Raw genomic sequence first — 16,836 nt, forward strand, 5'->3', positions numbered from 1 at the left:
ATTTATTTAATTTATTGTTCTCATTGTTTAAAAGTTTGTGTTATGGTTCTGGTGTGAAATAAAGCACAATAATTACATTTAAGACTGTTTCCCTTTTTTTAAGAAAAGTATCGAAAAAGAATCGGAATCGCAATTCTTGACTTGGTATCGGTATCGAAACCAAAATGTTGGTATCGTGACAACACTACCGGGGACACATATTCATGTATAAAAGACGTACAAAAGTGAATTTTGCATGATAGGTCCCATTTAATCTTATATCCATATTACTGATGATTGTTTATCAAAGATATGTATGTATAAAGGTATATATGTTTTTTCAACGCACCAATAATCAACCCTACCATATTGTCGCGATATTGAGGTATTTGGTCAAAAGTATTGCAACAGAGGTTTTATTTCCAAAATATAAACAATTCCCGCACGGTTTGGATATATATTTTAAGTATTATTAGAGGATTATCCCCAGTTATCGCGCAGGGTCTAACGATTATCTGCAGTCAACATTTCAAAGTTTCTTTGTGCAAGATACCTATACATAAAACTAATTATATAATTTAATGAATTAGATGGCTTTTAAGTAACATTTCCATTGCTCAGATTAAAGTGGACCTATCATGCTATATTTGAAACATATATTGTAGGGCCATACCTATATAAAACATGTCTGTGAATTTTTTTTTTCAAAATACCAAACAGATCATGCATTTGAGCCATGCCTCATTTTGCTCTATTTGCTCTTTTCCAGCCCTGTTTTTGCAAGGGCTGATTCTGTGAGAAATCTTCTTCGCTGCTTTTGTGGCAGACTACAGCGCCACCCAGGGTAGGATTTTCATGGCGACCATGGCCGTCGTAGCCCCTCTGTCTGGCCGTTATGCCCCACAAATAATTGTACGTCCTACGGCCACCATGGTACGGAGCCCCCTAGGGGACATGGAGAAGAAAAAAAAATCGCAAAGGGGTTTTGCGATATCTCGCAAAACATTTTATTTAAATTGTTTGGCCTTTGGGCCCCTCACACTGTTAAAATCTCGAAGTTGCTTTAAAAGCGACAGAAAAGTGTTTTCTGAACTGCATTATGCTGCGTTCACATCGGACGCGATGGCATGCGAATATTCTCATCGCTCTAACCGCTGGAGTTTCACCTCGGCTGTCAGCTGTGTTTACTCCTGTCATTCAAACAGAACGCGCTGGAGAGGGGGCGGGCTTATTTCCATGTAAATACTGTGGTGGAAACCAACTACGACACAATTAACCTATTTTACAGTGATTTAATTGTAATACACGTTTCAAAAAGATGCTGAAGTAACTACATACTGCACCGGTTAGTAAAAAACATGAATTAATGCTTTGACAAGTCTGCAGACAAGACGGCAAGTGAAAAATCTTTTAAAATGCGTGTTTTCTGAATGGATCAATCAGGCTAAACTAACCTGCAGCTGCTCCGTCCACACTCACAACAACGTCCTAAAGACAGAATTAAAGCAACGATTTTATTCAGTTTCTGAACAGAGCTGTGAGGAGTTGATTAAAGAGACTCTCCACACACACACACACACACACACACACACACACACACACACACACACACACACACACACACACACACACACACACACACACACACACACACACACACACACACACACACACACACACACACACACACACACACACACACACACACACACACACACACACACACACACACACACACACACACACACACACTTCACTGTGCACTGCTGAATGATTTATGTGCAGAGTTTGACCCTTGAAGGCTGTTTCTTCTGCTCTGAAATGGAATATATTTGTTACATATTATTAGAATTTTTGATTTTTTTATTTGATTTCGGATTTGTGAATGGGAGAAGTAGTAGATGGAAAACATACCAAACACTAATTATTCAAAGTAGAGTATTTTTTTATATACGGTAATACTAAGGAGGCATAGGCCTATAGGATGATATAATGTTTGACATTATTGATATTAAAAAGTGATTTGTTTTCCATGTCATTCGTGTGTTTTTCTTATCAAAAAGTGAAGTTATTTATTTGTTTGCTCCAAATCCAAATGTTTCCCTCAATGGCCTTTGTCGCCTGGCATGTGACCTTTGCGCCCTGAAAAAATGTGTGACACCAAAGGCCAAATGGCCTTGCCCCTAAAATGACGAAATGCCAGGCCTGGCATATGTACTACAGCGTCTCCAGTGCTTTCGAGCAGTCTCTCATTCCCCTGATAGGTGGAGAGTTGCCCATATAGGCGGAGCACCCCTTTTCTGACGTCAGAAAAATTCAAATAATAATCAGATCCGTTGCAGCCCCGTTTTTAGAGATTTGGGTATGGAGGAAAAGAGAGAGGGCTGTGTTTTCTGACACTTGGTGAGTTCCCTGACACACCAGGGACACATATTCATGTATAAAAGACGTACAAAAGTGCATTTTGCATGATAGGTCCCCTTTGAGTTATAGACATTATTAAAACATTCAGTACCAGTATCTTTAAGGAGACCCTTTCATTAATGATGTCAAACTAAGCAATCACTTAGACTCTTATTTTGAATAATGTTGTGGGGATAGAATCATTTACACCTTTAGCACCATGGTGATGTGAGTTTGTTAAAGATAAACCCAACACACACTCTGCTCGTGTTAGCCTGATGTTAACCGTTAGCTATCTGTGTGGCCCATAAAGTCAGTCTGCTGCTGTCAGATTAGAGAACAGTGTAATCTGATTATCTGCGGTAAACCGTCGTTCTGTCATCCTGACTGAGCACTGCACTGAGAAACAGTGTAACACAAAACACACACTGATTAACTGTAATTCTCAACGTCACAGTCCATCTGTGTTGCAGAGATTTCCTTTGTATCTCCTCTGCAAAGGAGGTTATGTTTTTGCTTTGTTTTGTAAGTCTATCAGCAGGATAACGGGAAAACTCTTGTCCCGATATTAATGAAACTGTGTGGAAGGGTGTTGCATGGGCCAAGAAGAAATAGCTGTAAACTACTACATTTTGGAGATGATTGGCCCTTGCAGAGATCTGTGCTCACCAAGTGTGCTTTTACTTCTTTATCTATCCAATATCCATGGTGTATTTAATCACACACAGTTACACCTCTCACCTCGTGTTGTAGTCCTGTTTGACATGTTGAGTCACACACTAGCGCAGCGTCATTGAGGTGTGTTTGTACAATGTTCCAAAACAGACCTCTTGGTTATCATTTTGACACATGGAGAACTTCCTTCAAGAGCAAGGCCACACCAAGTTATTCCTTTGCCTTTCCTTCAGGACACAGTAGGCAGGTTAAACAACCAATCATTTCTGTGTTTGTCAAATCCCACAATAAACAACATGGTAATCCGACCCTAAGGTTAAGAGTATTTTTAAAAGTTTAGGACAGATCCAGAGTTACACAGTCGTACTTTTAAAGCAAATTGACTCCATGAATCCTCCCGGTTTCTTTTAGTAAACCAGGCCTAACCTAAAGGAGTATTTGAACCATTTGTATATGAATTACTCATCCCGAGTAACTTTGAATTTTTGGAAGAAAATGTTTTTTTCTTAAATGGCTGTAGGATAAACAATAATCTGAATAGCGGTAAAAGAATAAAAGTCTTGCTGAATTAACCTTATGAGTGCAGATTAAGTGCGTGAGTGCCGTGAAAAACAACAAAACTATAACGAACATCTGCTTACAAACTCACAATAATCAAATATCCAATGTTTTCATATAGTCTATCTGTTAAATCTGTTAAATCATCAAGAATGTTCTCAGTTCTTTCTGTGCAGCAAACAAAACAGAGTTATCTTAAAGAAGTCAAGGTAACACGGAGTGAGATATCGACATACTAAAGATCACTTTGTACTCCTTTGAACATACTCGAAAGGGCGACTCCGGTCGATTTCATTCACTCTGTTTTCGTAGTACATGCACTTTTTGAGTGCAGGTGTTCTGAACGGTGCATAAATATTTCATCACGTGTGTGTGTCTCACTTTCACCGCCTGGCACCATCATCACCATCATGTGACCGGCTGATCTGAGTGTTTTCTGACCACTGTGGTGATCTGGAAGCAGCACCAGAAGGAATGAGGCTCTCACTGGGACACAAAGGAGGTTGAATTGTTGGTTGGCCTTAAATTATGTTCGTATAGTTCTCATCAATAAATGCAAAGTAAAGAAATGGTGAAATATGGTCAGAAAATTGCAGTTTTACCAGGATGAGAAGCTTCAAAGGTTACGTTGAAATCACAGCTCAAGCCTCGTGTGTGTGTGTGTGTGTGTGTGTGTGTGTGTGTGTGTGTGTGTGTGTGTGTGTGTGTGTGTGTGTGTGTGTGTGTGTGTGTGTGTGTGTGTGTGTGTGTGTGTGTGTGTGTGTGTGTGTGTGTGTGTGTGTGTGTGTGTGTGTGTGTGTGTGTGTGTGTGTGTGTGTGTGTGTGTGTGTGTGTGTGTGTGTGTGTGTGTGTGTGTGTGTGTGTGTGTGTGTGTGTGTGTGTGTGTGTGTGTGTGTGTGTGTGTGTGTGTGTGTGTGTGTGTGTGTGTGTGTGTGTGTGTGTGTGTGTGTTGTAGTCTGGTGTGCCATTATGTTGTTTTTAGTGCTCGGCAACGATTCATTAATTCATCGCAAGATTCTCTGCAATTAATCGCGATTTTGTTATGCGCAAAATTCAACAATGAATTCAAAAGCATTGTATTGCTCTCTTTAATTAATTCAGTACTGCTATATGAACAAAGGTGCAATACCATTTGGTTTGCAAACACTTGGAACACAGGAGGTGTTTCTTAACAGCAGCATGGCCTTTGCACGGTAGCAGTTAACATATTGATTGGAGATCTCAACCTAAACATGAAGTAATGTAATCAAAGATAAAGCTATTTGCCAATGCCAGGGCATTCACATGTTATCTAGTTTGTTACAGAAGAACAAGTTACCCTCAGAGTCCAGAGATAAGAACATTCAACTTAGCAGTGGTTACAAATAATTCTGGTTTTATCAACTCCGCCGTCTGGAAGAGATTAAAAAGTAAGAGTTCGGTACATTTCTCCATGTTCTCCAAAAAGTGTTTATTAATACAGTTGACCTATTTATCTGGATTTCATTCATTTTTGTGAATATGACCTTGTGAATTTGTAATTTTTTTTTTGTAATACATTGGAACCAATTTCCCAGGATAAAGGCACGATGAAGCAACAAGGGAAGCCTCTTGAATGAGAGCTGCACTATTCATCGAAAATGTATCAAATTTGCAATATGGACTATTGCAATATCAAAATCTATGTAAAAAATAAATAGGAACAACTATAATTGAATATGAACTATGCCTGTTTTACACATATCTCTTGTGTGGTACAAAGCACACCATGGTCATTTGAATATATTTTATCACGATTGCAAAATAATCACAATCAGTTGTTTTTCTCAAATGTGCAAAATAACTGATTGTGCACATTAATCCCATAATTATAATGAAGTGATTTTTAAAATGAGAGGAACAACATAAGAAAGACAGATAGAAGTTATTTTAGATCTGTTGTGCTCAGCAGCACTGAGCAGATGTTGGGATGCTGTGGGCGCGGTGTGAGGACAGCAGTCACATGGACACCAGCTTACAGCTAACCCTCCCAGTACCAACACTGCTCCAGGGTGTTGCTTTAGCACCGACGCTGTGTCTGAGAATGTTGGACCTTGTTGTGGGGGGGGGCAGCTCCAGTAGAAATGTACTCAGATCCCCTCAAACCAGCAGTGATGTGAAGGGCTGGGACCAAAATGCTATAAATCCTCACAGAGGCTGTGCCCTTGAGCAAGGCAATACTCATCTTGTAGCCCATTCATACACATTTGTGTTGTTTTATTAAAGAATGTTTTTTAGTATATTATTTTAACATTTGTATTCAGTTTTTACACCATAAATCTGTCATTTATTTAGCAAATATTTAAGCACATACTGTTTTTAAAAAAATATATATATTTAAGATGGTTTGGCTTATTGAAAGCTAAGGATCATTCCAGTGTTGTCACTACATCATATTTTTGAAATATATGAGCTCAAACCGAATAAGCAACATTTGACTGAGCAAATAAAACGTGCAAACAAACATGAAATACATACATTTAAAAAAAACAGGTGAACAGTACAAAATGGTAAATGAAAAATCCAGAGTAGTCTCTCTAAATAAAGTATACTCACAAAAAGCAATGAAAGAAACTCATAAGTAAAAAAAAAAACCGGGTGTACACAACAAAAAGAAAAAAGAATCCCAGAGCAGCCCCAACACATATGCATGCATGGAGTACGGAAATGATGTGGCTTACTGGCAGCTGATTGCAGGATTCTTGTTGTTTTGAGTTTGTATCTTCATAGTGGATTCCTGTTATAAGTTGCGTTAGGTAAAAGCTTTAAATATATGACATTTAGTGTAACATCCCTTCTGTTGTTCCCCTCAGGTCCATCCACAGTCTGGCTCCTTTTTGAGACTTTGATTCTTAACTTCATTTCACTCTGCAGTCCTTCTTGATCCACATACCCAGACAGATTTAAGCTCAATCCCCCCCCCCCCCCCCCCCCTCCAAAGGCTGTGTGGTGTGTGTTCATGTATTGGCCCATTGGTTGGTAAACCTGCCTGCAGAGCAATAATGCAGACAGCTACATGTACCGGCAAATCCTCATCTTTTATTTTGATGAAGCCACCTGATGTTATGTGAAGACGTCTGACACACTTTTCCAAAAAGCATGCACGGAGATGTTGTTCAATTCGACAGACAGAAATGATTTATTGAAGAATAAACTCTGGTAAACTTTCCAAAAATAAAAATCCTAATAAACAATTTGAACCCAAAGACAAACACTTCCTCTGTCTATTGTAATACTCAGCTGCCACGCCCACTCCAGGTGGAGAGTGAGCTCATAGGTTCCGTGCAAAAAGCTGAAGCCCATCATCAGAACATTATCACATAAATAGCTTAATGTTTCTGTTTATATATTACTCAAAAGCTTAAAAGTTGATCTTGTGTTAAAAACAATTCCTCTCTGTTCTTCTCCAGGTGGCACAGACGGTCTTCTTCCAGAGAATTCCTTTGAGGGGTCCAAATACGAGTTTGGCAGCATCGGCCTGGCCCTGTACAGCGGTCTGTTTGCTTACGGCGGATGGTGAGTTACACACCAATGGACCTGTGTTATCAGGATGCTGCCCTGTCCATTATACAGTGGCCCACGTCCTGATAGTGTTCACACATGGCAGTAAGAACGAAATATCGAATTGACATTTTCTATGGTTGGTTTTACACTTCAGTGTTCAGGCTGGCAGACAAGTGTTGATTTAAACACAATGCATGCCTAGATAGGTTAGTCTTTAAAAGTGTTCACTTTTTTAAAAGCCTGCTTAACATTGAGTGGCGCAGCAATGACATATTCTTGTAGGTCGACCCAGAAGTAAGCAATGCAAGGGCTCTCGACAAAAAACACTTTATGATTTTTGAAGTGTAAATGCAATAGCCGGAAATAGAAACATAGCATCAGGCTATAAACAAACTACATCACAGTCACATGACTTTGTGTCAACACCTCTAAGCAATAGGTGGCAAATGTTTGGTGGTAGGATGTTTAGTAATCTTACTTTTTGTTTGTTTGGCCGCATCTCAACATGTTGTCTGCTCTGCCTACAGGAACTACCTGAATTTTGTCACTGAGGAAATGATCGAGCCTTACAAGTGAGTATCCATAAGAATACGTGTATGATCAAATACAGGCTTGTTTGCAGAACATTGATTAGTAGCCTGGAGTTTTGACTAAGAATGTTTGCTTATGTTCTTCAGAAACCTTCCCCGGGCCATCATGATCTCTCTGCCCATCGTGACCGTAGTTTACGTTCTGACCAACCTGGCATACTTCACCTCACTCTCCCCTGAGGAGATGCTCGGCTCAGAGGCCGTGGCTGTGGTGAGTACACCCTTACTTTCTGCTACTTACTCTGTATAAAGTATGCCATATTCCAGATATTTACTATAAACGTACCTTTTAAAGCTGGTAAGAATGATAAATGTACATATCAGTTATTTCAATTACTTTTATTGATCCCAGCAGGAACATTAAGTTGTTTCAACAGCACAATGACAGCTTAAGAAGCGTAGAATAGACAAAAAACTAGAAAAAAAGGTATATAAAAAAATGTAAGAATAAAAAGGAAAAATATATTAAAGCATATAGAGACAAATGTATGGTGACCGACACGTGCAAAAACACGACAACAGCACAAAACACTTTCATTAGGAGAAACGTGAGTAAAGTTGGCCATCTGACAACAGAGTTATTCTGTTTCTTATTTGTAAGTATTTTGTCAGTATTTTTTAAATGACTTAGTTAGCTAGCTAGCTTACAGCAGATCTTCAAATATATCGGAAGCAATCATGCAATCACATTGTTAAAATAAGCCGATAAAACTAACATTGTAGGTACGTTTCTAGTGACCGTGACGGCCAACTGTGCTTTGAGGGTTTTCAGAATCAGAAAACCTTTATTCGTACCAAAGAGGGGAAAGTAGCATTTTTTTTTTTTGCATCAGCATTTTGTTTATGCGGATGTGTTGTCAAGTTGGTGAAGATGTGTTTTGGCAAATGGGTGTTTTTATTATTATTTTTATTTGTATTATTATTATTTTTTTAAATGCAACGCGTTTCTTCTAATGCAAATGTTTTGGACCGTTGTAACGTGTTGTCAACTGTCAACCACCGTAGTGCGTGACACTTTGGGCGTGTTTACGGTCAGTCCGTTCAGTAATCCGTTCATAAATATATGACATAACATATATTTCAAATATGAAAATGGTGTGTTTGGGTATAATCTACTGATGATTTTTGCTGAAGTGGCTGAAAATTAAGAGGTAGATTTGTCAGAAAGTCGGTGGTTCAATCCCCACTCCCTGCAGGCAACATGTCGATGTGTCCTTTGGGCCGGACACTCGATCCCAAATTGCTTCCGATGACATGGTAAATGATGTTTACATGTGTGTGAGTGTTCCCTGAGTAGGTGGCACCTTGTTACTTAACTTATGTGTGTGTCCTGCAGGATTTTGGTAACAAGCACCTGGGTCCCATGGCGTGGATCATCCCGGTGTTTGTAGGTCTGTCCTGCTTTGGATCTGTCAACGGCTCTCTGTTCACATCATCCAGGTAAATACATTCACACGATCTAACCAGGCTTGTGGAATTGATTAACAAACCTGCATAAACACACACAGAATATTACAAAAAGATGATTGTAATCATTTATCTGTTCATACAAGAGTGATCAAGTGCCAACAAGCAATATGTGAGACAGAATATGTGTGTGTGTGTGTGTGTGGGACGTGTTACAGTGATACTGAGAGGTTCTTTAGATTTCGATATAATGTCCATCTAACCCCAAAAGATAAACCCCGCCCAGTTTCTGGTGAAAACAAAGAATCATATCTCGGCAGAACACTTTTTTTTATTATGCCTAAAAGCTGCCAAGTGACATGCTGCACGTCAAACAAAAAAATATCTAAGTTTCGATTTTCTAAACTTTAGCAAAAGAAAATAAGAATAAAAAAAATGAAATAAGATGATATCCCGGACAGTCAATACATCAGGGAAACACGTCATCACAGCCACATTGCGATGATAATAAGGTTAACATTCATCGTCAAAGTAGTGACGATGCTGCATTGAAAATACCAGTTTAAGTGTAAGCTTGCCACTCGTCCACCAAGAGACCGACAGGACATCAATCCCCTATAGCTTTTCATTTATCTTATATCGATGCCGATCAAATCTGCACTGAGGTAGTTGCGACTTTTATTGATTTAGCTGCTGTTACCTTATCTTTTAGATCGACATTGTTCCTTATGAGCCAGACGTACTCTTGTGTTCATGGTGTGTGTTGTTTGAAACCCCATTCACCCTCATATGCAGTTGAAAAAAACCCTCAAATTTGACAAACCTTTCTGGTAAAAGCCCTCACCGACTTCACCAGAGAGTAAATCCTTTCCCAGACCCTGTTGCAGCTGCATCTTCTTTTGCTCGTCGTACTTTCTGTCATATCTGTAGCTTGTGCTGTTTTGTGCGAGTAGGGTTACATAGGCAACAAGAATGTGTTGATTCACTGACTTCTGAGATGATGATGATAGCCCTCTCTGGCTTGCTACACACCCATTGGATAAAAACACGAAAGGACGACTGTTTATCAAATGTCTCAGTTTGCAAAAATGCTGTGCACGCTCAAATAAGGACACCTGCTCTTCCTACTCAGTGAGCATGCCTCTCCTTCCTCTCAGGTTATTCTTCGTGGGTTCCCGGGAGGGTCACCTGCCCAGTCTGCTGTCCATGATCCACCCCACCCTGCTGACCCCGATGCCCTCACTCATTTTCACTGTATGTACCCTTATTTTTCACACCAATACCTTACAGCACGAGTTGAATACAATTTGAAAACATCTCTTTAAACCAGAACGGCACCACAAGACGCATGTACAGCTGTGACGAAGCATACATGAATGCTTCTGTGGGATATGTGTAGATATCTGTTTAAATACAATGTTTTCCTGTTGTATCTACAGTGCATGATGACGCTGCTCTACGCCTTCTCCAACGACATCTTCTCGGTCATTAACTTCTTCAGCTTCTTCAACTGGCTCTGCATCGCCATGGCGATCGTTGGGATGATGTGGCTCCGTTATAAGAAGCCAGAGCTGGAGCGACCAATCAAGGTGAGCCAAGGTTGATGTAATAGGAATAGAACAAAAAACTCAGTACTAGTACGTGGATACAGTACTTCCCCCCCCCCCCCCAGGTTAAATTGGGCAGCAGGAAATGTTTCTTCTTCATAGTTCACATGAAAAGATCGCAGAAGAGAGGCTGGATGCTAGTCCGCTGGTGTGTGTGTGTGTGTGTGTGTGTGTGTGTGTGTGTGTGTGTGTGTGTGTGTGTGTGTGTGTGTGTGTGTGTGTGTGTGTGTGTGTGTGTGTGTGTGTGTGTGTGTGTGTGTGTGTGTGTGTGTGTGTGTGTGTGTGTGTGTGTGTGTGTGTGTGTGTGTGTGTGTGTGTGTGTGTGTGTGTGTGTGTGTCCTTGTCCTTTCAGAGCATGATAGCTGTCCTAATTCTCCTCATTTGCCCCCTGGCACGACACTGTGTGTTGTCAGAGACAGTGAAGTGAAAGAGACGGATAGATTATTATATTGGCATGCGTGTGACTATATGTGTGACAACCCCACTATTGGTTTGAAAAAGTGTGGGCCTCACGAGGAGGGAACACGGGTATGTGTGTGTGTGGTGGGACAGTGGAGGCACTGTCTCTCTGCTGACATCCATCTCTCTCTCTTTCACTCTCCCACTCTATTTCTTTCTCCTTTCTTTGTCTGTCACATTCCTGATGTTCAACAGATCTGGTGCCGAGATGCCAGACAATCATTCAATTAGATTTACTGATCCATCTCTTTAAAAGTTTAAGGTTAAAAGTATCTGTTTATCATGAATCGAGTGGATTCATTCTCTTAAAGAGAAGACTAAAATGTGCAGTATAGGATGAACAGCTCCATGGATCAAACACTCTTTGTAGCTGTAAAAGGAATAGTTAAACATGTTGGTAAATACTCATACTCTCTTTCTTACTGATAGTTAAATAAGAGTTATCTGTCCAAAAAGCAGGAAGCTAGAAGCTTTTTGACACAGTGAGTAGAAATACACTTGGCAGATGTTTGGTAGAAATTAAATATCTATATAAAAGTCTTCACAACATGGTTTGTTGGTTATTATAAGTAGCCAATACATTGTCAGGAAAAATACATTGATGTTGATGATGATCAAATACAAGAGTCAGAAATGTCTTCCCTCTCTTCTCCCTGCAGGTAAATATTCTGCTGCCGGTGAGTTTCGTGCTCGCCTGCCTCTTCCTCATTATCGTCTCCTTCTGGAAGACTCCAGTGGAGTGTGCGATCGGTTTCGGCATCATCGCCACCGGAGTTCCCGTCTACTTCGTCGGTGTGTGGTGGAAGGGCAAACCCAAGTGGATGTTGAATGGAATCTGTGAGTAGAACACCTTCCCCACCTGTGAACGTTTAACACTGAAAATTGTGACTTGTGTGTAATTGCCGATTTCATTTGTGTGTGTTTTGCAGTCTCGACCACAGCCTTGTGTCAGAAGGTGATGGAGGTAGTTCCTCAGGCGTCTTAAACTGACTTTCCGGATGCACCAACAGTGACCTCGGGGCTCTGACATCACAGTTGATGACTTCTGTTGACCCCTTTCAACCCACTCCTTGTCCCTCTCACACACACATACACACACCCTCTGCAGGGTGCTGATAAGGACCTGATGAAGACGAGCGTCTGAGGCTACTGTGTCTTTGCTGTCTTAAACCTTTTTTTTTGTGTGTTATGTTGCTGACTTTTTTAATGCGGATATTGTTTGTCACTAACTTCCCTTATGGTAGGTTTTTATGCATTTCAATGAATTAACTGTTTGTTTCATAAAATATCATCCCTCATTTTTAGCAAGTTGTGCCTTACGTGGCCACGAAGCTCATGATGTGGTGTTAACCTGCAGATGTATACATACATCTAGATCCATGCAACCAGGACGTTTTTTAAAAACCCTAACGAGACTCCACTTCTAATCTCCTTGAGCCAACTTTTGCTCCCTTTGTATTGTAGAAGTTGAACATTGTTTGATAATCATGAAGCTTTCTGTCGACAGTGTGTCATGTCTGTCACTATACGTGTCTGTCTGTTGAGTTCCAGCTCTGCTCTCTAGTCTGCCTTTACATGCTGCTGTAGGGAGAGAGTGAAGTTGACTGAACATCTTGAAGGAGATTATTTGAAGTTTCACATTTTTACATTAAAAATACTTACTTTTCTTATCTAAATTCCTCAGAGGAAGGAAGAATAACTATAAATAGAAGTTTTTGTTCAAAGCCTTTTCATTACCAACTTATCTACAGCATAACTTGGTAAACCTGAGCATATTATGTGCAGTCTACTGATGTCACCTCACAGGGTTCCTGGGCAATGCAGTTGTTTAACTGGTTGCTCTTTAAATCATCATGTGGTCAGATTGAAAGAGGTGCATAAACCAGTATTGGGAAAATGGTTTCATGACTTGTGACAAAAAGAAGGTCAGAATTCAAAGTATGTGGTCTTTGTGCTGGTGTTGATTATTTTTTGTTGATCTCATTTTCACCTATGGGGTCGATATCTGAGCGTACTGAGCCCGTCAATATCTGAGCGTACTGAGCCCGGCTTACTCTCTCTGTGTGTGTGTGTGTGTGTGTGTGTGTGTGTGTGTGTGTGTGTGTGTGTGTGTGTGTGTGTGTGTGTGTGTGTGTGTGTGTGTGTGTGTGTGTGTGTGTGTGTGTGTGTGTGTGTGTGTGTGTGTGTGTGTGTGTGTGTGTGTGTGTGTGTGTGTGTGTGTGTGTGTGTGTGTGTGTGTGTGTGTGTGTGTGGGATTTTTTACATTGTGGGCCCAGTCAGTTTCTCTTGTGTTGCTCCATCTACAAGCTGCTGTCAATGAAGAGAGATAAAAGAGGAAGGATATGTTTCTTTTTTTTAGGGGGGGGTGAAGAACGGAAGGAGCACATTTACAGATCCTCGTATGAACTGCTAGTTTTTTTTATTTCATTCATATGTTTTGTCACACACAGTAACAGTTACAATAAAAAGGTTAGTGCTGTATTATTAACGTCGACCCTCTTCCTGGCAAGGGACTAAAAGTACACGTTACCGTGGCGGCGCTGTTTCCGTAGTGACTGCAGTGGAGGTGGATGCAGGAGGGGTGAATGTGTATGTTTTAGAGGTAGAGCCTTTCTAACACTCCAACCATCGCACAGAGCGGATGGGACACACTAACCCGATTAGGACTGTAGAAAGTTTATTTATTTATTTGTAGTAAACTTGTTGTTTATTGTTATTAGTCCCTCTAATTTGTTTAAAGGGCATTTTTGTGAAAAGTGCTTTACAAATAAATCTTTAAGTTTTTTTCCAACTCGTGTTCTTTTGTTTTTGGTGGATAATTTTTGTCTCACTTGTCTCACCCTTTATTTAAAATTTAAAATGTGGCTTTATACCAAGTAAAAAATCAGCATAAGAATCAAAAAGCAAATAATGCAGAATGTAGTGATCGTTATGAATAATAGTTCAAGCTGTTTAAACAATTTATTTTCAATTTCAACAATGGATGAACATCATTTTGTGTAAAACCAGCAAAAACAAGCATTAGCAAACTCTATAGTTCCCTTAAGTGTTTTAGCTTCTTTTAGCTCTTTGTTTTGGTTTCATGGTCCACATTATTATTTGTTTCAGTTCAGGCCCGTGGCTCATACTGTATGAGTCATACAAATATACTGTATGAGTCATACAGTATATTTGTTCATTTTGGTACAGAAGATGAGATAAACATGCTGAATACTACCTGACCAGTGGCCTGCACTACGAATCCAGTTCAACAGACCCTGGATATCTCCGAGTTATCTGGCTTCTAACAAACAAGATCTTACGGAGCCCCCTAGGGGACATGGAGAAGAAAAAAAAATGTCATTGAAAAAAAAAAAAAAATAATGTTTTGCGAGATATCGCAATGTACTTCCTGGCCAGTTCGGCTGCTACGGCAACACAGAAACCACAACAATGTTCATCGATTTTACTTTGAGCTTGGCCTTAAATATAAAGATATAACATCAGTGCTTGGCGATAGGCACGGGTTTCACATAAGTGAAAGACACCTCAAGAGAACACTCAGAGCGAGGGGACATGCACGTCCCTCTGAGCTGAGTTATTGACCGATTCGAATTTTTGTATGAATGATAATGGGACACATCCTAGTCACCCAATCTCCATTCAGAAAACAAGCATTTTAAAAGGTTTTTCGCCTGCCGTCTGTCTGCAGACTTGTCAAAGCATTAATTCATGGTTTTTACTAACCGGTATCAGTATGTTGTTACGTCGGCATCATTTAGAAACGTGTATTACAATTTAATCAAGGTCAAATATGTTCATTTTGTTGTAGCTCCCGAGCCAGCGCGTCTTGTCTGAATGATGCGAGTAAACACAGCTGGCAGCCGCGGTGAAACTCGAGCGACTAGAGCGATGCGATAGGAGCGTTTAGAGCGCATCGCTGAACGCAGCATAATGCTACGTTCACACCGGACGCGATGCGAATATTCGCATGCTTGTTTTCTGAATGGAGATTGGGTCGACCAGGCTAAGCTAACGTTGTATATGCTCACTCCACACTCATAACAACGGCATACAGACATAAATAAACCAGCGCCTGTATTCTCCATGACACAGACAGTCTGTGGTTTGTTCTTGTTTAACTTTTGTACAGTTTCTGAACAGATATGAGGAGCTGTGATCTCTGTGTGCTAACTGCTAACAGCTAATGGCTGATGTTTTCTGGTTGAACGTCAGTGACGGCAGGCTGAGATCCTCACCGCTGATTGGCTTCCGCGAGAACGCGTCACGTGAATTTGACGCCCGAGTTGAAAAAACTGAACTCTCGCGTTTGACGCGGCCCCCTTCAATCGCGTGATTCGCGCCGTGTCCACCGCTTCATGCGCGCTGTCGGAGCGAATTCGCGTCTGATCACGTCTCTGCATTGACTTTACATGTAATCGCGCCGCCCCCAAACATCGCATCGCGTCCGGTCTGAACGCAGCATAAGAAATAAGAAGTGAACCAGCGTCGCAGGACCGGAAACCTAGAGTTAACCATGAAGTTACCTCGCTAACTGCAAATCCTGCTTCGTAGTACAGGGCACTGCTCAGTACATGATACTGAAAAAGATAGCTACTAGCTAAGGTACCACAGTGTAGTATTTAGCAGCTTAAAAATTAAATGAAAGTAGAATGCTAGTAGAATGCCAAATGCTAATGTTTGATGGGCTTCATGTTCAAATAGGCAAATATTTTTCTAAGACAATATTGCTTTACAAGATTGTACACATGTCAACAGTTTGTTTACAGCTTAATGCACTGCGCCCTAGTGGCCAGAAACAAAGAATATATCTTTAGTTTTTATTAACACAGATTTGATAAAGATGGTAGAATTCTTTAATCAAAACATGTCCTTACTGTAATTTCACATCCTAAGTCTGTAAACACATTTTTTCTCCAATTAATTATTTGAAAAAATGGGTAAATACAACAACTGCACCAACTATTACAGACAGCTTTTTATGGTTTGGGAACTTCTCAAAAACGTTATGTTGTCCAATTTTCAAGTCTCTACCTCCATTTTTGAATTATAGAAATTACACAACAAAATCCATGTTTGTCTGGATCCATTTCCGGATTCATGATTTGTTATTGTCACTAATATAATACACACTCGGTAGACATGGTAACGAAGTTGTTGGTTCCGGAGAAGCCCCTGCAACAGTGTGCGCCATTCAGCACCGGTACTCTCACTATAAAATGTGCCATCCTGTACATTCTATGTATTTGCGCAAAACGTGTGCAATTAAGTGAAATCGAGTTATTTTAACCTTGTTACTCTTTTAAATTATTATTGAATTATTAAAAATGTCATTGATGTCAAAAGCTGCGCCCCAGGACTTGGCACTTCAAACTAAAGTGTGACTAGTTTCCCATGGCGCTGTGCCAAAGATTACACGCATTAAACATTAACTAAAACAACTGTCTCATTTTTAGTCACCTTGCCACATCCTGATTCCTTCAACCCTGGACTCGTGCAAAACAGCTGTTGGCTGTTAACCCAGCCTGGATTCTGGAGAATCTGTTTCTTGTTGTCCTTAATATATCACTCTATGTATATTAGACATTGGCAGGTGTAATATTAGCTTCACCAGCAGACCTTAAATTATGTCCGTT

General features: G+C 40.3%; 1 protein-coding gene across 1 annotated transcript in view; it reads left to right on the forward strand.

The window, feature by feature from the left end:
- The window catches only part of slc7a5 (solute carrier family 7 member 5), a 32,900-nt gene extending 19,563 nt beyond the window's left edge, over positions 1–13,337 (forward strand). Inside the window, exons 3-10 of the mRNA XM_034085892.2 lie at positions 7,044–7,149; positions 7,665–7,709; positions 7,815–7,938; positions 9,064–9,167; positions 10,292–10,388; positions 10,574–10,723; positions 11,860–12,037; positions 12,130–13,337. Of these exons, the coding sequence (XP_033941783.1) occupies positions 7,044–7,149; positions 7,665–7,709; positions 7,815–7,938; positions 9,064–9,167; positions 10,292–10,388; positions 10,574–10,723; positions 11,860–12,037; positions 12,130–12,185 (860 nt within the window). The 3' untranslated portion in view covers positions 12,186–13,337. The remainder of the gene's footprint in view (positions 1–7,043; positions 7,150–7,664; positions 7,710–7,814; positions 7,939–9,063; positions 9,168–10,291; positions 10,389–10,573; positions 10,724–11,859; positions 12,038–12,129) is intronic.
- The last annotated feature ends 3,499 nt before the right edge of the window (positions 13,338–16,836 follow it).

The sequence above is a fragment of the Pseudochaenichthys georgianus genome, chromosome 6 (assembly GCF_902827115.2).
Source record: "Pseudochaenichthys georgianus chromosome 6, fPseGeo1.2, whole genome shotgun sequence".
In the NCBI taxonomy this organism is placed as follows: Eukaryota; Metazoa; Chordata; class Actinopteri; order Perciformes; family Channichthyidae; genus Pseudochaenichthys; species Pseudochaenichthys georgianus.